Source organism: Myxocyprinus asiaticus, chromosome 21 (genome assembly GCF_019703515.2).
Source record: "Myxocyprinus asiaticus isolate MX2 ecotype Aquarium Trade chromosome 21, UBuf_Myxa_2, whole genome shotgun sequence".
In the NCBI taxonomy this organism is placed as follows: domain Eukaryota; kingdom Metazoa; phylum Chordata; class Actinopteri; order Cypriniformes; family Catostomidae; genus Myxocyprinus; species Myxocyprinus asiaticus.
The window spans coordinates 20,751,667-20,771,108 of NC_059364.1; the positions used below are offsets into that span (position 1 = coordinate 20,751,667).

General features: G+C 49.0%; 1 protein-coding gene across 8 annotated transcripts in view; it reads left to right on the forward strand.

The window, feature by feature from the left end:
• LOC127411777 (regulating synaptic membrane exocytosis protein 1-like) overlaps positions 1 to 19,442 on the forward strand; it is a 168,915-nt gene that overhangs the window by 118,106 nt on the left and 31,367 nt on the right. For all 8 annotated transcript variants that reach the window (XM_051647522.1, XM_051647524.1, XM_051647527.1 and 5 more), the window contains 3 exons: positions 3,549 to 3,720; positions 3,807 to 3,960; positions 19,233 to 19,416. In XM_051647522.1, coding sequence (XP_051503482.1) covers positions 3,549 to 3,720; positions 3,807 to 3,960; positions 19,233 to 19,416 — 510 coding nt within the window. The remainder of the gene's footprint in view (positions 1 to 3,548; positions 3,721 to 3,806; positions 3,961 to 19,232; positions 19,417 to 19,442) is intronic.

A 19,442-nucleotide genomic window follows, 5' to 3' on the forward strand; every position in this document is an offset into this window, starting at 1 on the left:
CTATGCCGAGAGGTGCCTCGGTCAGGGCATACCAGAGTGGGCAGTGGGAGGATTCTTGGGAGGCGAACAGGTCTACCTGTGCCTGTCTGAATCGACTCCAGATCAGCTGGACCACCTGAGGGTGGAGTCTCCACTCTCCCCTGAGGGTAACCTGCCATGACAGCGCATCCGCTGCAGTGTTGAGGTCGCCTGGGATATGAGTGGCTCGCAGCGAAGGTGCTGCTGACTCCAGAGGAGGAGACGGCAGGCGAGTTGTGACATACAACGAGACCGCAGACAACCTTGCCGATTGATATATACTACCATTGCCATGTTGTCTGTCCGAACTAACACGCGCTTGCGCTGGATCAATGGCCGGAACCTCCGCAGGGTGAGCAGAATTGCCAGCAACTCGAGGCAGTTGATGTGCCAACACAGCCACAGGCCCGTCCATAAGCCGGCGGCTGCGTGCCCATTGCAAACAGCGCCCCAACCCGTTTTGGAGGCGTCTGTTGTGACCACGATGCGCCTGGAGACCTGCTCTAGGGGAACGCCTGCCTATAGAAATGTGAGGTCGGTCCAAGGGCTGAAGAGATGGTGACAGACCGGCGTGATGACCACACGATGTGTCCCACGGCGCCATGCCCATCTCGGGACTCGAGTCTGAAGCCAGTGCTGAAGCGGTCTCATATTCATCAACCCGAGCGGGGTGGCCACTGCTGAGGATGCCATATGCCCCAGGAGCCTCTGAAAGAGTTTCAGTGGAACCACAGTTTTCTGTTTGAATGCCTTCAAACAGGTCAGCACCGACTGTGCACGCTCGTTCATGAGGCGCGCTGTCAATGAGACTGAGTCCAACTCCAAACCGAGAAAAGAGATGATCTGAACCGGGATGAGCTTGCTCTTTTCCCAGTTGACCCGAAGCCCTAATTGGCTGAGGTGCAAGAGCACCAAGTCCCTGTGTGCACACAACATGTCCCGAGAGTGAGCTAGGATTAGCCAATCATCGAGATAGTTGAGAATGCGAATGCCCATCTCCCTTAACGAGGCAAGAGCTGCCTCTGCGACCTTCGTGAAGACATGAGAGGACAAGGACAGGCCGAAAGGGAGGACCTTGTACTGATACGCCTGACCCTCGAATGCAAACCGGAGGAAGGGTCTGTTTCGAGGTAGAATCGAGACGTGAAAGTACGCGTCCTTCAGGTCTACCGCTGCGGACCAATCTTGATGCCGGACGCTCGCCAGAATGCGTTTTTGCATCAGTATCTTGAACGGGAGTCTGTGTAAAGCCCGGTTTAGTACTCGCAGGTCCAAGATTGGCCGCAACCCACCGTCTTTTTTGCTGTAAAACCCCTTCTTCATCTCAGCCGGAGGGACAGGTTCTATCGCACCCTTCCGTAGGAGGGTGGCGATCTCCGCGCACAAGATAGCAGCGTTTTCGTCCTTCACCAAGGTGAAGTGGATACCGCTGAACCTGGGCGGACACCTGGTGAACTGAATTGCGTAGCTGTGTCGGATGGTCCGGACCAGCCATCGCGATGGATTGGCGGAGCCGGTGCAGTCACCGCAGGGGGATGCCCTTGGCGATGAGCAGATGGGGTGCGGGATCTTGAGCTGCGCCGGGGCAGGATATGCTGGATTGCCTCCGTCTGCTGCTTCACCGTCGAGAACTGCTGGTCAAAGTCCTTGACGGTGTCGCCGAATAGGCCAGCCTGGGAGATAGAGGCAGCAAGGAACCGTGTCTTGTCGGCCTCACCCATCTGACCAGGTTGAGCCAAAGGTGGTGCTCCTGGACCACTAATGTGGACATCGTCCGCCCGAGAGACCACACCGTGACCTTCGTCGCCCAGAGAGCGAGGTCGGTCGCCGAGCGCAGTTCCTGCATCAGATCTGGCGTGGAACTACCCTCGTGCAGTTCTTTTAGTGCCTTGGTTTGGTGGACCTGCAGGAGAGCCATGGCGTGCAGGGCAGAGGCGGCTTGTCCAGCAGCACTGTAGGCTTTGGCCGTCAGAGACGACGTGAACCTACAGGGCTTGGATGGGAGCTTTTGGCATCCACGCCAGGTGGCGGTGCTCTGTGGGCATAGGTGCACCGCAAGCACCTTATCCACCGGGGGAATCACCGTATAGCCCCTGGCCGGCCTGCCAGTGAGGGTAGTGAGGGCGGGAGAACTGAGAAATCGGGACCGGGCAGTAAAAGGTGCCTCCCACGATTTTGTCAGCTCCTCGTGCACTTCCCGGGAAGAAAGGCACTGGAGCGGGGCGTGGCTGTTTTGAGCGGCGCCACGAACCCAGGAACCAATCATCGAGCTGCGAGGGTTCGGGGGAGAGCAGAGGGTTCCACTCGAGCCCGATGCTCTCAGCCGCCCGGGAAAGCATGTCCTTCATTTCCACATCAGCCTATGACTGTGCAATCGTCCCCGAAGTGGGGAGCCCAGCTGAGGCTTCTGCATCCGACTGGACAAGCCCGCTCTCCGATGCTGTGCTCGAGAGCTCATCAGCTTCGCGGGCTCCGAACAAGAGGTCGAACTCGCCATGAGACGAGCCGGCAGACTCATCTGGAAGCCCGATCAGGGCAGACGAGCATGCTGGGGAATGGGAGGTCCGCGGGGGGATACCCGGCAGAGGCGGTCCCATTGGGGCCCCAAATCGCCCCCAGTGCTAGCCACGCTGGCCTCATACCCGTAGGTAGAAGGACTGAGGCGGGGAGCCACTGGGGTGGCTTGCTTTCTTACGAAAGCAAGCCGCGACCGCAACATTGCCATGATCATGTTCTCGTAGTGAGAACATGAACCATCCACGAACGCTGTCTCCATGTGGGTCCTGCCCAGACACGAAAGACAGCGATCGTGACCGTCTGAAGTTGAGAGGTAACGACCGCAACCAGGAATAACACACAAACGGAAAGGCATCTCTAAAAAGATGCGTCTTTAAAAAGATGTTCCATGTGTGCCGCTCTTTTAGAGAAATGTACTCTTTCAGGAAAATATACTCTCTTTTTTCTGCCGAAGCACCCAGGGGCATTCTCTGCAGTGCACCAGTGCAGAGGAGGGAGAAGCCGCTGAAATGTGCTATCAGATCCAGCAGAGGTGAATGAACAGTCAGCTCAGTAAACATCGACCGTTCAGCTCCGAAGAGAAAATCTGAATGAGTGGTTGCACACCAGCTCCTTTTATATCCATATGTCTGGGGGAGTGGCATGCAAATACCACTCGCCAATTTCCATTGGCCTTTTATCAAAGACCAGTGGTGTCTCGGGCTCCTAAGAGTGACCCCTAGTGTCACAACATCGACACAATGTCGAGTGAGTGACATATAGGGAACTCCATTTGTTGTGCACTTTGATTTTTGAAACTTTGCAGACTCTTTTACATACACAAACAGTTATATAACACACTACATGAAAGGTAATATTTGAAAAACCACAATAGGTGCTCTTTAAGATGTTTAGATATATTTACTGGAAAACAAGACAAAAATACTGATTTTGAATTATTTATTTTTTTGCAGTGTATTTGCATCAAGTACATTCTTGCTGTAAATTTGTGTGTATATTTGCTTTTATTTCAGTGATAAAAGCAAGAGAAGGACGAAGACAGTAAAGAAAAGTCTGGAGCCTAAGTGGAACCAGACGTTTGTGTACTGTCATGTCCACCGGCAGGATTTCAGGGAGCACATGCTGGAGATCACTGTGTGGGACCAACCCCGAATACAAGAGGAGGAGAGTGACTTTCTGGGAGAGGTGCTTAGCATGAATTGCAACATGAATTGCTCTCTGACAACATTTGTATATCACCTGACTGCCTTTTCCACTGTTTTTGAATCTAGATCCTGATCGAGCTGGAGACTGCCCTGTTGGATGATAAACCTCATTGGTACAAGCTTCAGACACATGACGTCTCTTCCATTCCGCTTCCACACCCATCCCCATTCCTGCCTCGTCGACACGGCCACACAGACACACCCACCAAGAAGCTGCAGCGTAAGTGAAGGCCATTTCTGGCCACAGGCTGTTAAACATAAGGAATATCATTGTGTTTGAAAACATTAACTAAAAATCAAACTTTAAGGAATTTTCTGGGTTCAATACAAGTTTAGCTCAATCTGTCACAGTCCTGTCACTCTGTCAGTCTGGGTTTTTGTCTGACAGGACAGTGGCATCATCGTCCCAGGTCTGTCTTGTGTTTCATTGTCTGTCTTTGTGTGAGCGCACGGTTTCGGTTGAATTCCCTGTCGTGCGCTCTTCGGTCTGTCTTGTTTCATGTCCGGAGCATAGTGTCTGGATCCTGACCCTTCCGTCTGGTTCGGTTTCGGTTTTGGTGTCAGGATCTGGACACTCATGTTCCATGTTTTGTCTTATTTTGGTGTGAGTGCATCGTGCTTATGTCATCTTGGCAGCATGCACTCGCATCAATAGTTTATGTCCGTCTCTCGCGAACACAGGTGTGCCTTGCATTGTGTACCTGGGTCGTGATCTGTCTTCACATTGTGCTGAGGTTCAGTCACTACAGTCTGAGATTTCGGGTTGGTGTGTAACCGAACTCTCGCACAAGTGTCCTGTCTTGTTTTTGTCACCTGTTGCTTGCATTGCGTGGCGTTTGCCTCGCGATGTACACTCAGGTTTTGTTTTGCCGTTGCTACGTATTCTCTTGTCTTGTTTGTCAGCTGGTATGAGAGTATGTTTCCTTATTGTCTTGGCGATGTGCGCTCACGCCATTCGGGTGTTTTGATTTCTTGTGAGAGCATGTGGCTTTTGTTTCTGTATCGCCACGTGTCTCTCTGTCTTACATCATGCCCCGCCTTCTTGTTCACTTATTATTATTTCATTTGCCTCATCTGTCCCCTGTTAACCCGTTTGATTTCTCTCCCTATTTTAGCATCCTTGTGTGTGCTGTCGAGTGCCAGTTCGTCCTGTTTATTCCACTATATCGGTCCTGTTTGTCTGTCCTGTTTCATCCCATCCCTGTCCAGTCCAGTTGGTCCTGTCTCCAGTTTCCCCTGCCCCAGGCTGGATTATTTACTTTGTGTTTTTCCCCTTCAAAGTAGTTTATGTTTATTTTTCCTATCTGTCACTCACTCGACGTTGGTGTTGATGTAGTGACACTAGGGGTCACTCTTGGGAGCCCGAGACACCTCTGGTCTTTGATAAAAGGCCAATGAAAATTGCCGAGTGGTATTTGCATGCCACTCCCCTGAACATACGGGTATAAAAGGAGCTGGTATGCAACCACTCATTCAGATTTTCTTTTCGGAGCCGAACGGTCATGCTCACTGAGCTGAATACTACTGTTCATTCTTCTCTGCTGGATCTGACACCGCATTTCAGCGGCTTCTCCCTCCTCTGCACTGGTGCACTGCAGAGAATGCCCCTGGGCGCTTCGGCAGAAAACTAGAGAGTATATTTTCTGAAAGAGCATTTTTCCCCTCTAAAAGAGTATATATTTCTCTAAAAGAGCGCACACACGGAACGTCTTTTTAAAGACGCGTCTTTTTAAAGATGCTTTTCCGATTGTGTGTTATTCCTGGTTGTGCTCGTTATCTCTCACCTTCTAACGGTCACGATCACTGTCTTTCGTGTCTGGGCACTGCTCACGCAGAGACAGCGTTCGTGGATGGTCATGTTCTCATTGCGAGAATATGTCCATGGCAACGTTGCGGTCGCGGCTCGCCTTCGTAAGAAAGCGAGCCACCCCAGAGGCTCCCGCCTCGGTCCTTTTACCCACGGGTTTGAGGCCAGCGCGGCTAGCACTGGGGGCGATTTGGGGACCCCAATGGGACTGCCTCCACCGGGTATCCCCCCGCGGAACTCCCATTCCCCAGCACGCTCGTCTGCCCCGATCGGGCTTCCGGGTGAGTCCGCCGGCTCTCAAGCGAAGCATCGGAGAGCGGGCTCGTCCAGTCGGAAGCCTCAGCTGGGCTCCTCCCTTCGGGGTCGATCGCCCAGTCACAGGCTGACGCGGAGATGACAACATGCTTTCCTGGGCAGCCGCGAGTTTCGGTTAGAGTGGATTTCACCGTTCTTCCCTGAACCCTCGTGGCTCGGTGATTGGTTCCTGGGCTCGCGGTGCCGCTCAAAGCCACGCCCCGCCCCGTTCCTTTCTTCCCGGAAGTGCATGAAGAGCTGACAAGGTCGCGGGAGGCACTTTTTACTGCCCGGTCCTGATCTTTTCAGCTTCCCCGCTCTCACTACCCTCGATGGTGGGGCAGCCAAGGGTTATTCGGCAATCCCCCGGTGGATAAAGGCGCTTGCGGTGCACCTATGCCCGCAGAGCGCCGCCACCTGGCGCGAGTGCCCAAAGCCCCAGTCCAAGGCCTGTAGGTTTACGTCGTCTCTGACGGCCAAGGCCTACGGTGCCGCTGGATAAGCCGCCTCCGCCCTGGTCGAGATGGGTGAGGCCGACAACACATGGTTCCTTGCTGCCCCCATTTCCCAGGCGGGCCTATTCGGTGACACCATCGAGGACTTTGCCCAGCAGTTCTCGATGGTAGAGCAGTAGATGGATGCTAGCCGGCATATTTTGCCCCGGCGCGGCTCAAGATCCCGCACCCCATCTACTCATCGCCAAGGGCTTCCCCCTGCGGTGACTGCACCGGCTCCGCCGCAGCCTGCCCCTTCGGCCTGGCCCCAGCATGGAGCCCACCGCAGGAAGCAGACGCCACCCGTCTCACGGCCCCCCCAGAACCCGTGAAAGGCTTCAAAGCGCCCTTGAGACGGGCGACCCAGGGACAACGAAACCCACTGCTCTGGAGCTGGTAAGCAGATCTTCATCTTTTTGTTACCTTTTGCATTTAATTGTGCTGCATGCCCAAGTGGCTGCAGTACTCAAGAGCTCAGCAAGAGTGGTTTCCTTGTTCCCTAGGTCACGTATCCGGTGTGTACGGCTGGCATCACGACCACCGTCCACCACTCCATTTGGCAGGTTGGCGCTTCAGCGGCGGTCTCCCGCCCTGAGCGCCCAGCTGTGGAACAAATCCGCCCCCGATATGACAGTCTCCACGGGTCACGAGGACAGACCTCTTTCTCCCCCGTCCCAGGCTGTTCCGGGGGTGGTCACAAGGAGCCAGGTAAGTGCTTCGATGTCCTCGGACTCAGCACGGCCACGACATGGTGTGGCACCTCGAGCTCCACCCCGCCGTGAGGCCCCACATGCCGGTACATCCAATGATGTTGTCCCTTTGGTCCCCCTTGCGCGGAACTTGGACGCATGGCTTGTGCCTTCCAGTCCGTCACGAGGGCTGGTCCGGACCGTCCGACTCGGCTGCACGATTCACTTCGCTGGGCATCCGCCCAGGTTCAGCGGTGTCCACTTCACCTTGGTGAAAGACGAAAACGCTGCTACCTTGCGCGGAGATCGCTACCCTCCTACGGAAGGACGCGATAGAACAGTCCCTCCAGCCGAGATGAAGAAAGGGTTTTACAGCCCCTACTTCATTGTACCGAAAAAAGGCGGTGGGTTGCGGCCAATCTTGGACCTGCGAGTACTGAATCGGGCTTTACACAGACTCCTGTTCAAGATGCTCACGCAAAGATGCATTCTAGGGAGCGTCCGGCATCAAGATTGGTTCGCGGCGGTAGACCCGAAGGATGCGTACTTTCACGTCTCGATCCTTCCTCGACACAGACCCTTCCTGCGGTTCGCGTTTGAGGGTCAGGCGTATCAGTACAAGTCCTCCCTTTCGGCCTGTCACTGTCTCCTCGTGTCTTTACGAAGATCGCAGAGGCTGCCCTTGCCCCGTTAAAGGAGGTGGGCATTCGCATTCTCAACTATCTCGATGACTGGCTAATCTTAGCTCACTCTCGAGATGTGTTATGCGCACACAGGGACCTGGTGCTCTCACACCTCAGCCGACTAGGGCTTCGGGTCAACTGGGAAAAGAGCAAGCTCCTCCCAGTTCAGAGCATCTCTTTTCTCGGTTTGGAGTTGGACTCAGTCTCCTTGACGGCGCATCATGCGAACGAGCGCGCCCAGTCGGTGCTGGCCTGTTTGAAGGTGTTCAGACAGAAAACAGCGGTTCCACTGAAACTTTTTCAGAGGCTCCTGGGGCATATGGCATCCTCGGCGGTGGCCACCCCACTCGGGTTGATGCATATGAGGCCGCTTCAGCACTGGCTCCAGACTCGAGTCCCGAGACGGGCATGGCGGCATGGGACACACCGTGTGGCCATTACGTCGGTCTGTGACCGTCTTTTCAGCCCTTGGACTGACCTCTCGTGTCTACGAGCTCTGGTCTCCAGGCACGTCGTGGTCACGACAGACGCCTCCAGAATGGGCTGGGGCGCTGTTGGCAATGGGCACGCAGCCGCTGGCCTCTGGATGGGTCCGCGGCTGCGTTGGCACATCAACTGCCTCGAGTTACTGGCAATTCTGCTCGCCCTGCGGAGGTTCCGGCCGTTGATCCAGGGCAAGCATGTGCTAGTTTGGACAGACAGCACGGCAGCTGTAGCATATGTCAACTGCCAAGGCGGTCTGCGCTCCCGCTGTATGTCACAACTCGCCCGCCATCTCCTCCAATGGAGTCAGCAGCACCTCAAGTCGCTGCAAGCCACTCACATCCCGGGCAACCTCAACACTTCGGCGGACGCGCCGTCACAACAGGTTACCCTCAAGGGAGAGTGGAGACTTCACCTTCAGGTGGTCCAGCTGATTTGGAGTCGATTCGACAGGCACAGGTGCACCTGTTCGCCTCCCAAGAATCCTCCCCTCTGCCCGCTCTGGTACGCCCTGACCGAGGCCTTCCTCGGCATAGATGCGCTGGCACACAGCTTCCCGTCGGGAAGACCCCCAGAGATGCGCAGTCAGATCAGTGCTTTCCTTCCTGCAAGAGAGGTTGGAAGGGAGGCTGTCCCCTTCCACCTTGAAGGTGTACATTGCTGCCATAGCAGCACACCACGACACAGTCGACAGTAAGTCCTTAGGGAAGCATGATCTGATCATCAGGTTCCTAAGAGGCGCCAGGAGGCTGAATCCCTCCAGGCCACATCTCATTCCCTCATCGGACCTCTGTAGTTTTTCAGGGTCTACAGAGACCCCTTTGAGCTTTGCAGTCAGCCGAGCTTAAGGCACTCTCCTTGAAGACTGCCCTCCTGACTGCGCTCACTTCCATCAAGAGGGTAGGTGACCTGCAAGCGTTCTCTGTCAGCGAAACGTGCCTGGAGTTCGGTCCGGGCTATTCTCACGTGATCCTGAGACCCCGACCAGGCTATGTGCCCAAGGTTCCCACCACTCCTTTTAGGGACCAGGTGGTGAACCTGCAAGCGCTGCCCCAGGAGGAGGCAGACCCAGCCCTGTCGTTGCTGTGTCCGGTGCGTGCTTTACGCATCTATTTGGATCGCACGCAGAGCTTTAGAGACTCTGAGCAGCTCTTTGTCTGCTTTGGTGCACAGCGGAAAGGAAGCGCTGTCTCCAAGCAGAGGATCGCCCACTGGCTCATTGACGCCATAACTATGGCATATCTCACCTAAAACATGCCACCCCTGGTAGGGCTACGAGCCCATTCTACCCGTGGTGTAGCGGCTTCTTGGGCCCTGGCCAGAGGTGCCTCTCTAACAGACATTTGCAGAGCAGCAGGCTGGGCAACACCCAACACCTTTGCAAGGTTCTACAACCTCCGGGTGGAACCGGTTTCGTCCCAGGTGGTGGCATGCAACACAAGCGGATAAGCCCGGGATAGCCGGCTGGGTGTATCGCTTGCACATAGCGCCTTCCACCTCCTTTTGAGCTGAAGACGTGCGCTGTTAATTCCCAGTAGTGTTCACAAAAGTTGTTCCCTGGTTGACTTCCTCCGAGCCCTGTGGCAGTCAAGTTTTCGGAGAGACTCGCTGCTGGCCCAGTACACGCGCTAACTAAGAGCCTGGTTCTGGGGTAGGTGCTCCGCATATGGCGGTTCCCTGTAAGGCTAACCCCATGCGATCTATATCTTTCGCTAATTCGTTTCCCTGCTGGCAAACTGCATCTTCCTTGGGCAGAGCCCCTCTGCCCCTGTCTCCATGTTGTAGTAACTCCTCCCCCATTGGGCAGGATCTACCTTGAAGGCTCTCCACATGGTTGGAAAGACCATGTGATGTATTCTTCCACTTAAATATCCCCCCCTCTCTTGGGGCGAGGTGTGGTCTCCGCGGTGTCCTCCCCTTGGGAGGGACACCCCCCGACTAAACCTGGCGGCCCAGTCGGATAATCCCCCTTCTTTTTTAGGGAGTGGAAAAAGAGAAGGGGAAAGAGGCCACGACTGGGTTAAGCCTGTCTCTATCTCTGGGTAGTCGACTTGTCCCCAAAAAGGGCCGTTCGACACTCATAACTGTGTCGGGGGTGGTTACGTGTCGACCTGGTGTGCTGGCTATGAGGCACACAGCATGTCTACCCACCACACACCACCAGTTCACGTAACACAGTTCAGCCTTGTGGCGTTTTGTATAGGGACACCTAGTGTCACTACATCGACACCAACGTCGAGTGAGTGACAGATAGGGAACGTCATGGTTACTGGTGTAACCTCCGTTCCCTGATGGAGGGAACGAGACATTTTCCCCCCTTGTAGGAGTTTGAGTTTGTTCCCTTTATTTTTTATATTTAATAAATTTCTGTTTTTTTAACTCCGCTATTGGTATTGGGTTCTGCCTCTGCATTCGTGACACAATCGACAGCATTGTGGCATAATGTAAAATACACTCTGTTTTAAAAGTGTTGCCACAAGGCGTAAACATTATTCATGTTAACAAGATTTTAGTGTGATAATATCACTTACTAACCTTATTTATTATTAACTTAATTTTGTTGTCATGACAACATAACTCCACTTGTGTATGTTTTAATGTTTATGTTCTGGCACCATTGACTTACATTGTAAGAGCCTTACTGTAACCAAATGTTTTTTTTTTTGTTTTGTTTTTTTTTTTTTTGTAGTTGTCAGTACTATGCCACAAATGCTGTCATTTTAGCTTCACTTGTATTGAACCTGGAAAAATTTTCTAGAATTCATCCAATCTCATTTGTTTTCTCTTTTAACGATGTCTTGCAATATTCATGACTTTTGAAGATTTTTCATGTCTGTTTTGTCTATATGTTTGTGTGGAAGTATGCTTCTGAACAATGAACAATGCTGCCTGTGAGTTAGTGTGTAGGAGTGTGGCCCATGGGTACATCTACAACACATATTTTAATATGCTAGGTTATTTCTGTATGCCAGTTTGTACGTGGTTTGCTCTCCTAACCATGTATTATTCCAGTGGTGCTTTGTGTGCATTCGTTTGTCTTTTTCCATGTATGTTTGTGTATTTACCTGTCTATCTATCCCTGTGTGTATATCTATATCTGTCTGTGCAGGCTCTCAGCGTATTAAAGAAACAGATTATGATGATGCTATTGGTGTAGTCACCACAGGTGGGTGGGAGGGGCCAAAGTACTGGCAACCTTGGCACTTCTCTGTACTTTGTGTAGAGAAGTAATCCCTTACTTTAGAGGTCACAACTGTTGTCCTGGAGACAATGCACCAATCACTCACCAGTCACAAATCATTTTATGCATCTGGCATGTTTTTATTTATTCCATGTTCTAATGGACTGACTATTGAGTTACTGTTAATAGGGTTGGAAATCTTTAAGTAACCATGTTTAAAGCAATACTGGAATCAAATGATTTTCATAACATGCTGCTGACTGACTATCCAGAGTGTTCTGTCTCCAGTGCTTTTCTCTTTAGTATAGTAGTAGACCTATAGCATAGCACTCACAGTCACACATGCATGACAACAGTGGGGAAAGTGGCATAAGAAGGTCTACAAACAGGAGGACTGCTTCCACTCTACACATTTTATTTTATTTTATTTTATTTATTTTTTTTGTCTCTGCATGGTAGAATTTAGAAAAGTGTGGTACACTCCCTTTGTGATACACCTTGACTTCATTCTCCAACACATGCACACATATTCTTAGGTAATTGTGATAATAGTGGAGGTAGTTAGGATAGGATATTTTATAGTGAATAATTTAGTAGCAGTTAGTGTTCTCTAGCAGTACATCAATCTAATGCATTTTTGACTGTGTGCAGAACACCACTTTTAAAACTCTTCATCAAATCAACAATTAGTAATGATTCTGCTTCTTTTATCAGTAATGTTTTAAGGTGGCTTAAATATAAGGCTTAATTAAGCTCCAGAGATTATGAAATAACAGTTTTAGATGAGTCTGTTTTAGATAAAGGAACAGTTCACCCAAAAATGAAATTTCTGTCATAATTTACTCAATATAATGTCGTTACAAACCTGTATACTGTTATTATTATTTTTTTCTGTGGAACATCAAAAATAAAATTTTAGAGAATTACATAGGTTCTTAGACACCCTTCCATACAATGACAGTTCATAGTGACCATTGACTGCAGTGGAGGTGAAGATTTTCTGTGAATAATTACTTCATTTCTGTCTCTTCCTCACAAAAAGCCACAGTACTGTATGACACACATGCCTTTAAGGTGTGTAATGACAGAAGGCTCTATTTTCATGAGTGTGCAAAGCGCAGCACTATGTGCTAGGACCATGTGCAACGTCTTATCCAATTTTTGTTTATATTTTTCAGTTTATTATTATGTTTATATTTACAATAGGGATGTGCGGAACGACTAATTTCACCAATGTTTAAATGAAAAATTTGGAGAAAGAAACCCTCAGAAAACAGTCAAAAAACATTGTGTTTATGCGACTCATTTAAAATACTTCCAACAGTCAAATCGGATGCTACATTTTGCTGAAAAAGGAAAAACGTGCTTGCCATGTATTATCACCATTTTAGGCTACATTAAATATAGAACATGACATGCATTTACTGAATCAATGTTAGCAGCCTTTGTTAAAATATAAAGCCAAACGTAAATGTATAAAAATGCTGAACGGTTTAATGGGGATGCTGCTAGTGTCGACTAACAGCTTCAGAACCATTTAGTTGACTGGCCGACTAGTGTCACCCATCCCTAATTTACAATTTTATTTATGATCTAATTGGTATTGGTATTTTTCCACCTGTTGTCGTAGAGTGATTTTTAAGTCACTGCAAAAGGGGCCAGTGGAAGAAGTTGGAGTTGGAATAAAATGTTTGGATTTGGTATGATTTGACCACTTCATTATTTTTATTATATTTTAATTTCATTTGAAGTGTAATTTGAATTTAGTAATATTTTTGGTGTAATTTTGTTTCAATAAATGAATTATATTTTTCAAAATCAGAATCGACCTGTAGAAGTGGTGCGTTCTGATATAATCAATTTTAATACAAGCCATGATTTGTGTGTCAGTAGATGAAAATGATTAATAATACATACATTCTCTATAATATAATGGAGCATAAATTCAAATCCTGACAAGAACCACATTTTCCATGCATATAAAAGGAGCGTGTCACTGTCATAGAAATATGCCTGATATTCAACAAGGCTGCAGTTAATGCACAAAAGAACGTAAGTCTATATTTCAATTCTTCTAATTCAGTTGATGCACAAAAGAATGTAAGTCCATATTTCTATTCTTCTAATTCATTGCATACAGTCCATTTACACTATCAACTTCTTATGAATGTGCTGTCTTTGTTTATATCGTTGGAGCTTGACAGAGAATGGACTAAATAGGACACAGACGGTTGTAGTGAAGACGGCGGGGCAGTAGTGTTAAGATCCATGTGCAGTTTAATAAAAGTATGAACAGTACAACAAAGTAGCAAACAAAAGTATAAATGTCAAAACAGACAAGGGTTCGGTAAACAGGAGGCAGTGCAAGAAATGCAAACCAAGTAAAACCGAGAGACAGGGGTAATCCAGTAAACAGGTAATAGGTCCAAAATCTCACAAGCAGGCAGGGAAATACGATCGACAGGCAGGAGTCTAAAACACAGGAAAAACAGGAATGGTAATAACGCTCAGAATTGCAGACTAGGCAGAACAAGCCTTCGCAATGAATGCATGAAAACATGGAACTAAATAGACAGAGATGATATGAAACAGGTGAGTGAGTAATCAGTCTGAGCGGTGGATTATGGAAAATGTAGTTTGTGAGTAGCAGTTAGAATTATGGAGATGGCGACCTCTGGTGGCGTTCAGGAGAGGTAGCAGTCACTGCAGGTGTAACAGAGCCAACCCCCCCCCCCCCCCCCCAGCCATGACCTCTAAGAGCGGGACGATTAGGGAAATTGTGGTGGAATTCAGAGATGAGAGCAGGGTCCAGAATGTCCTCAGAGTTGGTCCAGGAATGCTCCTTAGGGCCATAGCACTCCCAGTCAACCAAGTATTGGAGAGTCTGACCCTGGCGTCGAGAGTCCTGGAGTTTGTGTACCCGAAAAGCCTCCTCTCCATCAGTGAGGAATGGAAGGTGTCTCTGGGGATCTTGAGAGCCCTCCTCTCTCAGAGGCACCATGGGTTTGAGCAAGGAGACATGAAAGGTGGGGGAAACATGGTAATTAGCAGGGAGTTGAAGCTCAAAGGAGACAGGATTGATTTGACAAATGATTTTGAAAGGGCCAACATACCTGGGATGTAGTTTCTTGCATGGGAGCCGAAGACAAAGATCTCATGTTGACAGCAAAACCCACTGCCCTGGAGCATAGTTGGGACCAGGCCGCCGATGGAGATTGGCCTGCTCCCTCTGTCGGCGAACAGCATGTTGTAAGTGGACGTGAGCTTGATCCCAGATAGCCTCACTGCGCCACATCCAGTTGTCGACTGCAGGTACATCGGATGGTTCCCCGGACCAAGAGAAGTGTGGGGGTTAAAAACCTAGGATGCACTTTAAAGGAGTGGTTCCGGTGGCTGGTTTGAACAAGGAGTTTTGAGCATATTCGGCCCAGGGAAGGAAGCAGCTCCAGTCATGCTGATTCATTTGGCAGTAAGCCCGGAGGAATTTACCTAGGTCTTAGTTAAGGCTTGTCCATTAGATTGGGGTGATATCCAGAGGTTAGACTCACGTTGACGTTGAGCAGTTTGAAGAATGCAGACCAGACTTGAGAGGTGAATTGAGGACCACGGTCGGAGACAATGTCTTCTGGTAGGCCATAGAAGCGGAAGACATACTGGAACAGGTTCTCAGCACATTCCATAGACGAGGGGAGCTTGGGCAGAGGGAAAAATGATCCACCAAGGTTAAGATGGTAGTGAAACCCTGGGAGTTGGGTAAATCTGTGATGAAATCCACTGCGATATGAGACCAAGGATGCCAAGGGGCAGGCAGAGGCTGAAGGAGACCAGACGGGAGCTGTCGAACAGATTTAGAGGTGGCACAAACATTGCAGTTTTTAACATAGTCAGCGACCTCTGTCACTAGGTTCTCCCGCCAAAACCAGTTTTGCACTAACCTGCAAATAGCTTGTGCACCTGGATGCCCAGAGCAGGCCAAGTCATGAACGCCCGCGAAGAACTCTGTTGCGTAAGGATCTGGGAACAAAGACTTTATCAGGAGGGAAGTCAGTGGGACTGGGTTCTTGATTCTGAGCTTGGGTGATGTCGGCCATTATGTCCCATTGTACGGAAGCGACAATGAGGGTTGGTGGGATTATCGGAGTCACGGGGTTGTTGCAGTTAGTGGAACTATAAATGCGGGACAGGGCATCTGCTTTGGTGTTCTTGGAGCCAGGTCGAAAGGTAATGGTGAAATAAAATCTGGAGAAAAACAGGGACCATCAGGCTTGATGGGGATTTAGTCATTTAGTCGACTGAATGTACTCCAGGTTGCGATGATCCGTGATGACCAGGAAAGGAGACGAGCTCCCTCTAACCAATGTCTCCACTCCTCCACTTTCATGACCAAAAGTTCATGGTTGCCGGCATTGTAATTTCTCTCAGCAGCTGATAACATGAGTAGAAGGCACAGGGATGGAGTTTGGAGGGAGATCCTTGTCATTGAAAGAGTACTGCACCAACTCCTGAATCAGAGGCATCCACTTCCAGCACGAAGGGTCGAGTAGGGTCTGGGTGATGGAGAATGGGTGCAGTCGTAATGCTTCGTTTAAGATCATCGAAGGCTTGATGAGCAGAAGGTGTCCAGATTAGTTTCAGAGCTTTTCCATGGAGCAACGAGGTGAGTGGAGCAGCAACCGAGCTGAAACCTTGGATGAAACGTCTATAGAAGTTGGCAAAACCAAGGATGTGCTGTAGTTCCTTGACAGACACAGGTAGTGGCCACTGCAGCATGGCTTGCACTTTAGCAGAGTCCATGGTGACCCCCTCGGGGGAGATGACATACCCCAGGAAAGAGATGGTTGATTGGTGAAACTCACATTTCTCCATCTTGGCATACATTTGATGTTGAACTAGGTGGTTGAGTACCACTCTGATGTGTTGAACATGTTCATCAAGGGAAAAAGAGTATATTAGAATGTCATCGATGTAGACAATAACCAATTTGCCAATAAGATCATGAAATATGTCATTTACATAGGCTTGAAAGACAGATGGACTGTTGGAAAGTCCAAAAGGCATCATCTGGTATTCGTAGTGGCCAATGTGTGTAGAAAAGGCAGTCTTCCATTCTTCCCCCTCCCAAATGCGGATTAAGTTGTAGGCGTTACGAAGATCCTGTTTGGAGAAGATCTTGGCACATCGTAACTGCTCCAATGCTGCTGGTACCAGGGGGAGAGGATAGCTATACTTGATGGTGACTGTGTTCAGGCCTCAGTGTTCAATGCATGGACGAAGACCCCCGTCCTTCTTTCCTACGAAGAAGAAACCAGCAGAAGCAGGAGAAGTGGATGGTCGAATAAACCCTCTTTCCAGGGACTCCAATATGTACTCTTCCATAGCTTTAATTTCTGGTTCTGATAAGGAGTAAATTCATCCACGTGGAGGAGAGGCGCCCAGCAGAAAGTCAATGGCACAGTCACAGTAACAGTGTGGAGGAAGTTGTGTAGCCTTAGATTTGCTGAATGCCTCCTGGAGATCCGAATAACAGTGTGGCAGATTCGACATCTCCCTCTCAGCGAGAATAGTCGTGGTGCTTACAGGAAGAAGAGAGATGGGTTCAGGAAGTTTGAGGCAAGACTGGAAACAGGAAGTACTCCAACGAGTGATTTGTCCATCTCTCCATGAGATCTCAGGGTTGTGGAGTCTCAGCCATGGCAGGCCAAGGACAATCAGGTTCTTAGGAGAATGAGTGACTAGAAACTGAATCTCCTCATAATGAAGAAGCCCACTTGAAGACGAATGGGTTGGGTAATTTGCTGAATCTTGCCAGTTACCAGAGGTCGTCCATCTAGCGTTGATACATGTAAAGGAGGGACACAGGGGACAAAAGACAGATTTAGATTCGTGGCGAGACCTAGGTCAATAAAGATACCTGCAGCCCCAGAATCTAAAATGGCAGATACATGATGTTCCTTATCTAGAACATGCAAAGTAACAGAAACTTCAAAGTGTTCGATAAGAATTAGGTTTGAAAGTTCTGAACTCACCACCGCGTCCCCCTTCCTAGGGGGACGAGTAGGGCAGGCAGCCAGTAAATGTCAGTAAATGTCCCGACTGTCTGCAGTAGATATATAATCTCTCCCGTAGACAACGTCTTTGTTCTTCAGAGGAGAGAGAAGAAAGTCCCACTTGCATGGGTTTGTGATAACTGGTTGCAGTGATGTCAGAGTGAATGGTCTGTAGAAAGCTGACTGGACGACGGGCTTTAATCAGGTTATCCAGACGAATGGCTAATTTGATGAATTCATCAAGAGATCTCCCCTCATCACGACATGCTAGTTCAGCTTGAAGATCAGGATTTAACCCCTGACAAAACAGTTTCAAAGTGTCCTCCACCCACACTGTTTGCACTGCTAGTGTGTGAAAGGATAAAGAGAATTCAGCCGCAGACTTCTTCCCTTGCTTTAAACACAATAGAAGTTCTCCTGGGTCCTTAACACCCTCAGAGTGTTCAAAAACCTCCCGTAAACGAGTTAGGAAGTGAGACAAATAGCGTTTTAAAATGTTCTCACGACTCTCAGTCTAGTGCTTTTCCTGATAGCAGTGATACAATAAAGGAAACACGAGCTCACATTGCAAGAGAAATCCTCGACACTTACTGGGTGATCCGTCAAACTTCTCAGGAAGCGAGAGTTGAGGATTAACAACAGCTGTAGAGTGTGTTGTGCTGCTGGCAACCCCCATTGGAGATTACTTGTGGCTTTGGCTGCATGGATTTAAAGAGTTCTTCCGTGATAGAGGTGAGCTTGCACTGCTGCTGATGGTGACTGGTAAGCATTGCTGTTGTGCTGCAACAAGCTTGTGTAACTGTTGGAAGGCTACTGGATCTAAGTTGGTCGAAATCTTCTATAGTGAAGACGCCGGGGCAGTAGTGTTAAGATCCATGTGCAATTTAATAAAAGTATTAATAGTACAACAAAGTAGCAAACAAAAGGATAAACGTCAAAAGGGGCAAGGGTTCGGAAAACAGGAGACAGTCCAAGAAATGCAAACCAAGTAAATCCAAGAGACAGAGGGGTAATCCAGTAAACAGGCAATAGGTCCAAAAACTCACAAGCAGGCAGGGAAATATGATCAACAGGCAGGAGTCAAAAACACAGGAAAAACAGGAATGGTAATAACGCTCAGAATTGCAGACTAGGCAGAACAAGACTTCACAATGAATGCATGAAAACAGGGAACTAAATAGACAGAGATGATATGAAACAGGTGAGTGAGTAATCAGTCTGAGCGAAGGATTATGGGAAATGTAGTTCGTGAGTAGCAGTTAGAATTCTGGAGATGGCGACATCTGGCGGCATTCAGGAGAGGTAGCAGGCACTGCAGGTGTAACAACAATGGATCAACCGGAAAAGAACCTCAGAAGTTGCACTTGACCCAGCCCATTAGCGCTTTGCATGCGCAATTTCGCCAAACCCTTGCTCTTAGACTTAGCGCAAACATGCATGAAAATACCAAAACTTCTTGGCCATGCCCATTGAGTTTGCGTGTATGACTTATGGCATAGTGATGCGCTTAGTGCTAGCTCTCTTCAAACAGGGCCCAGAATGTTCATTTTGAGGTCAACTATTCTTTTAAGCTATGGTTTCTATTCACTGATTGGTCACAATAAGATATTATTGAACTTTTAAAGGAGAATGAACAAGGTATTTTAATGGTCTGGCATGTTTTGTTAGACAGGATCTAACATCTTATGTCTGTCCTTTTAGTTTTGGATGGGTTCTAACATGGAGAAAGTGGTTTGGCAAGCTTTAAAAGTGGTATTAGACATCTCAATTTTCCAAAGTAATAAAATTTTTCTTTGCATTTTTTGACTAAACAGCTATAGAGAACCGATTAAGGGAAAGGGAAAGGAACAGAGACCGAGAAAGAGAGAGAGACCGGGCAACAACGTTAGAGGTTCCGGAGCAGCAGAGGCCAACACAGTATCGCTCGCGGTCTGTGTCCCCGCACAGAGAGGAAGAGACTAGGGGACGGTCTCGCCCACCCAACATCCCTGCACAGAGGTACGGAAAAGTATGACTTCTACCCT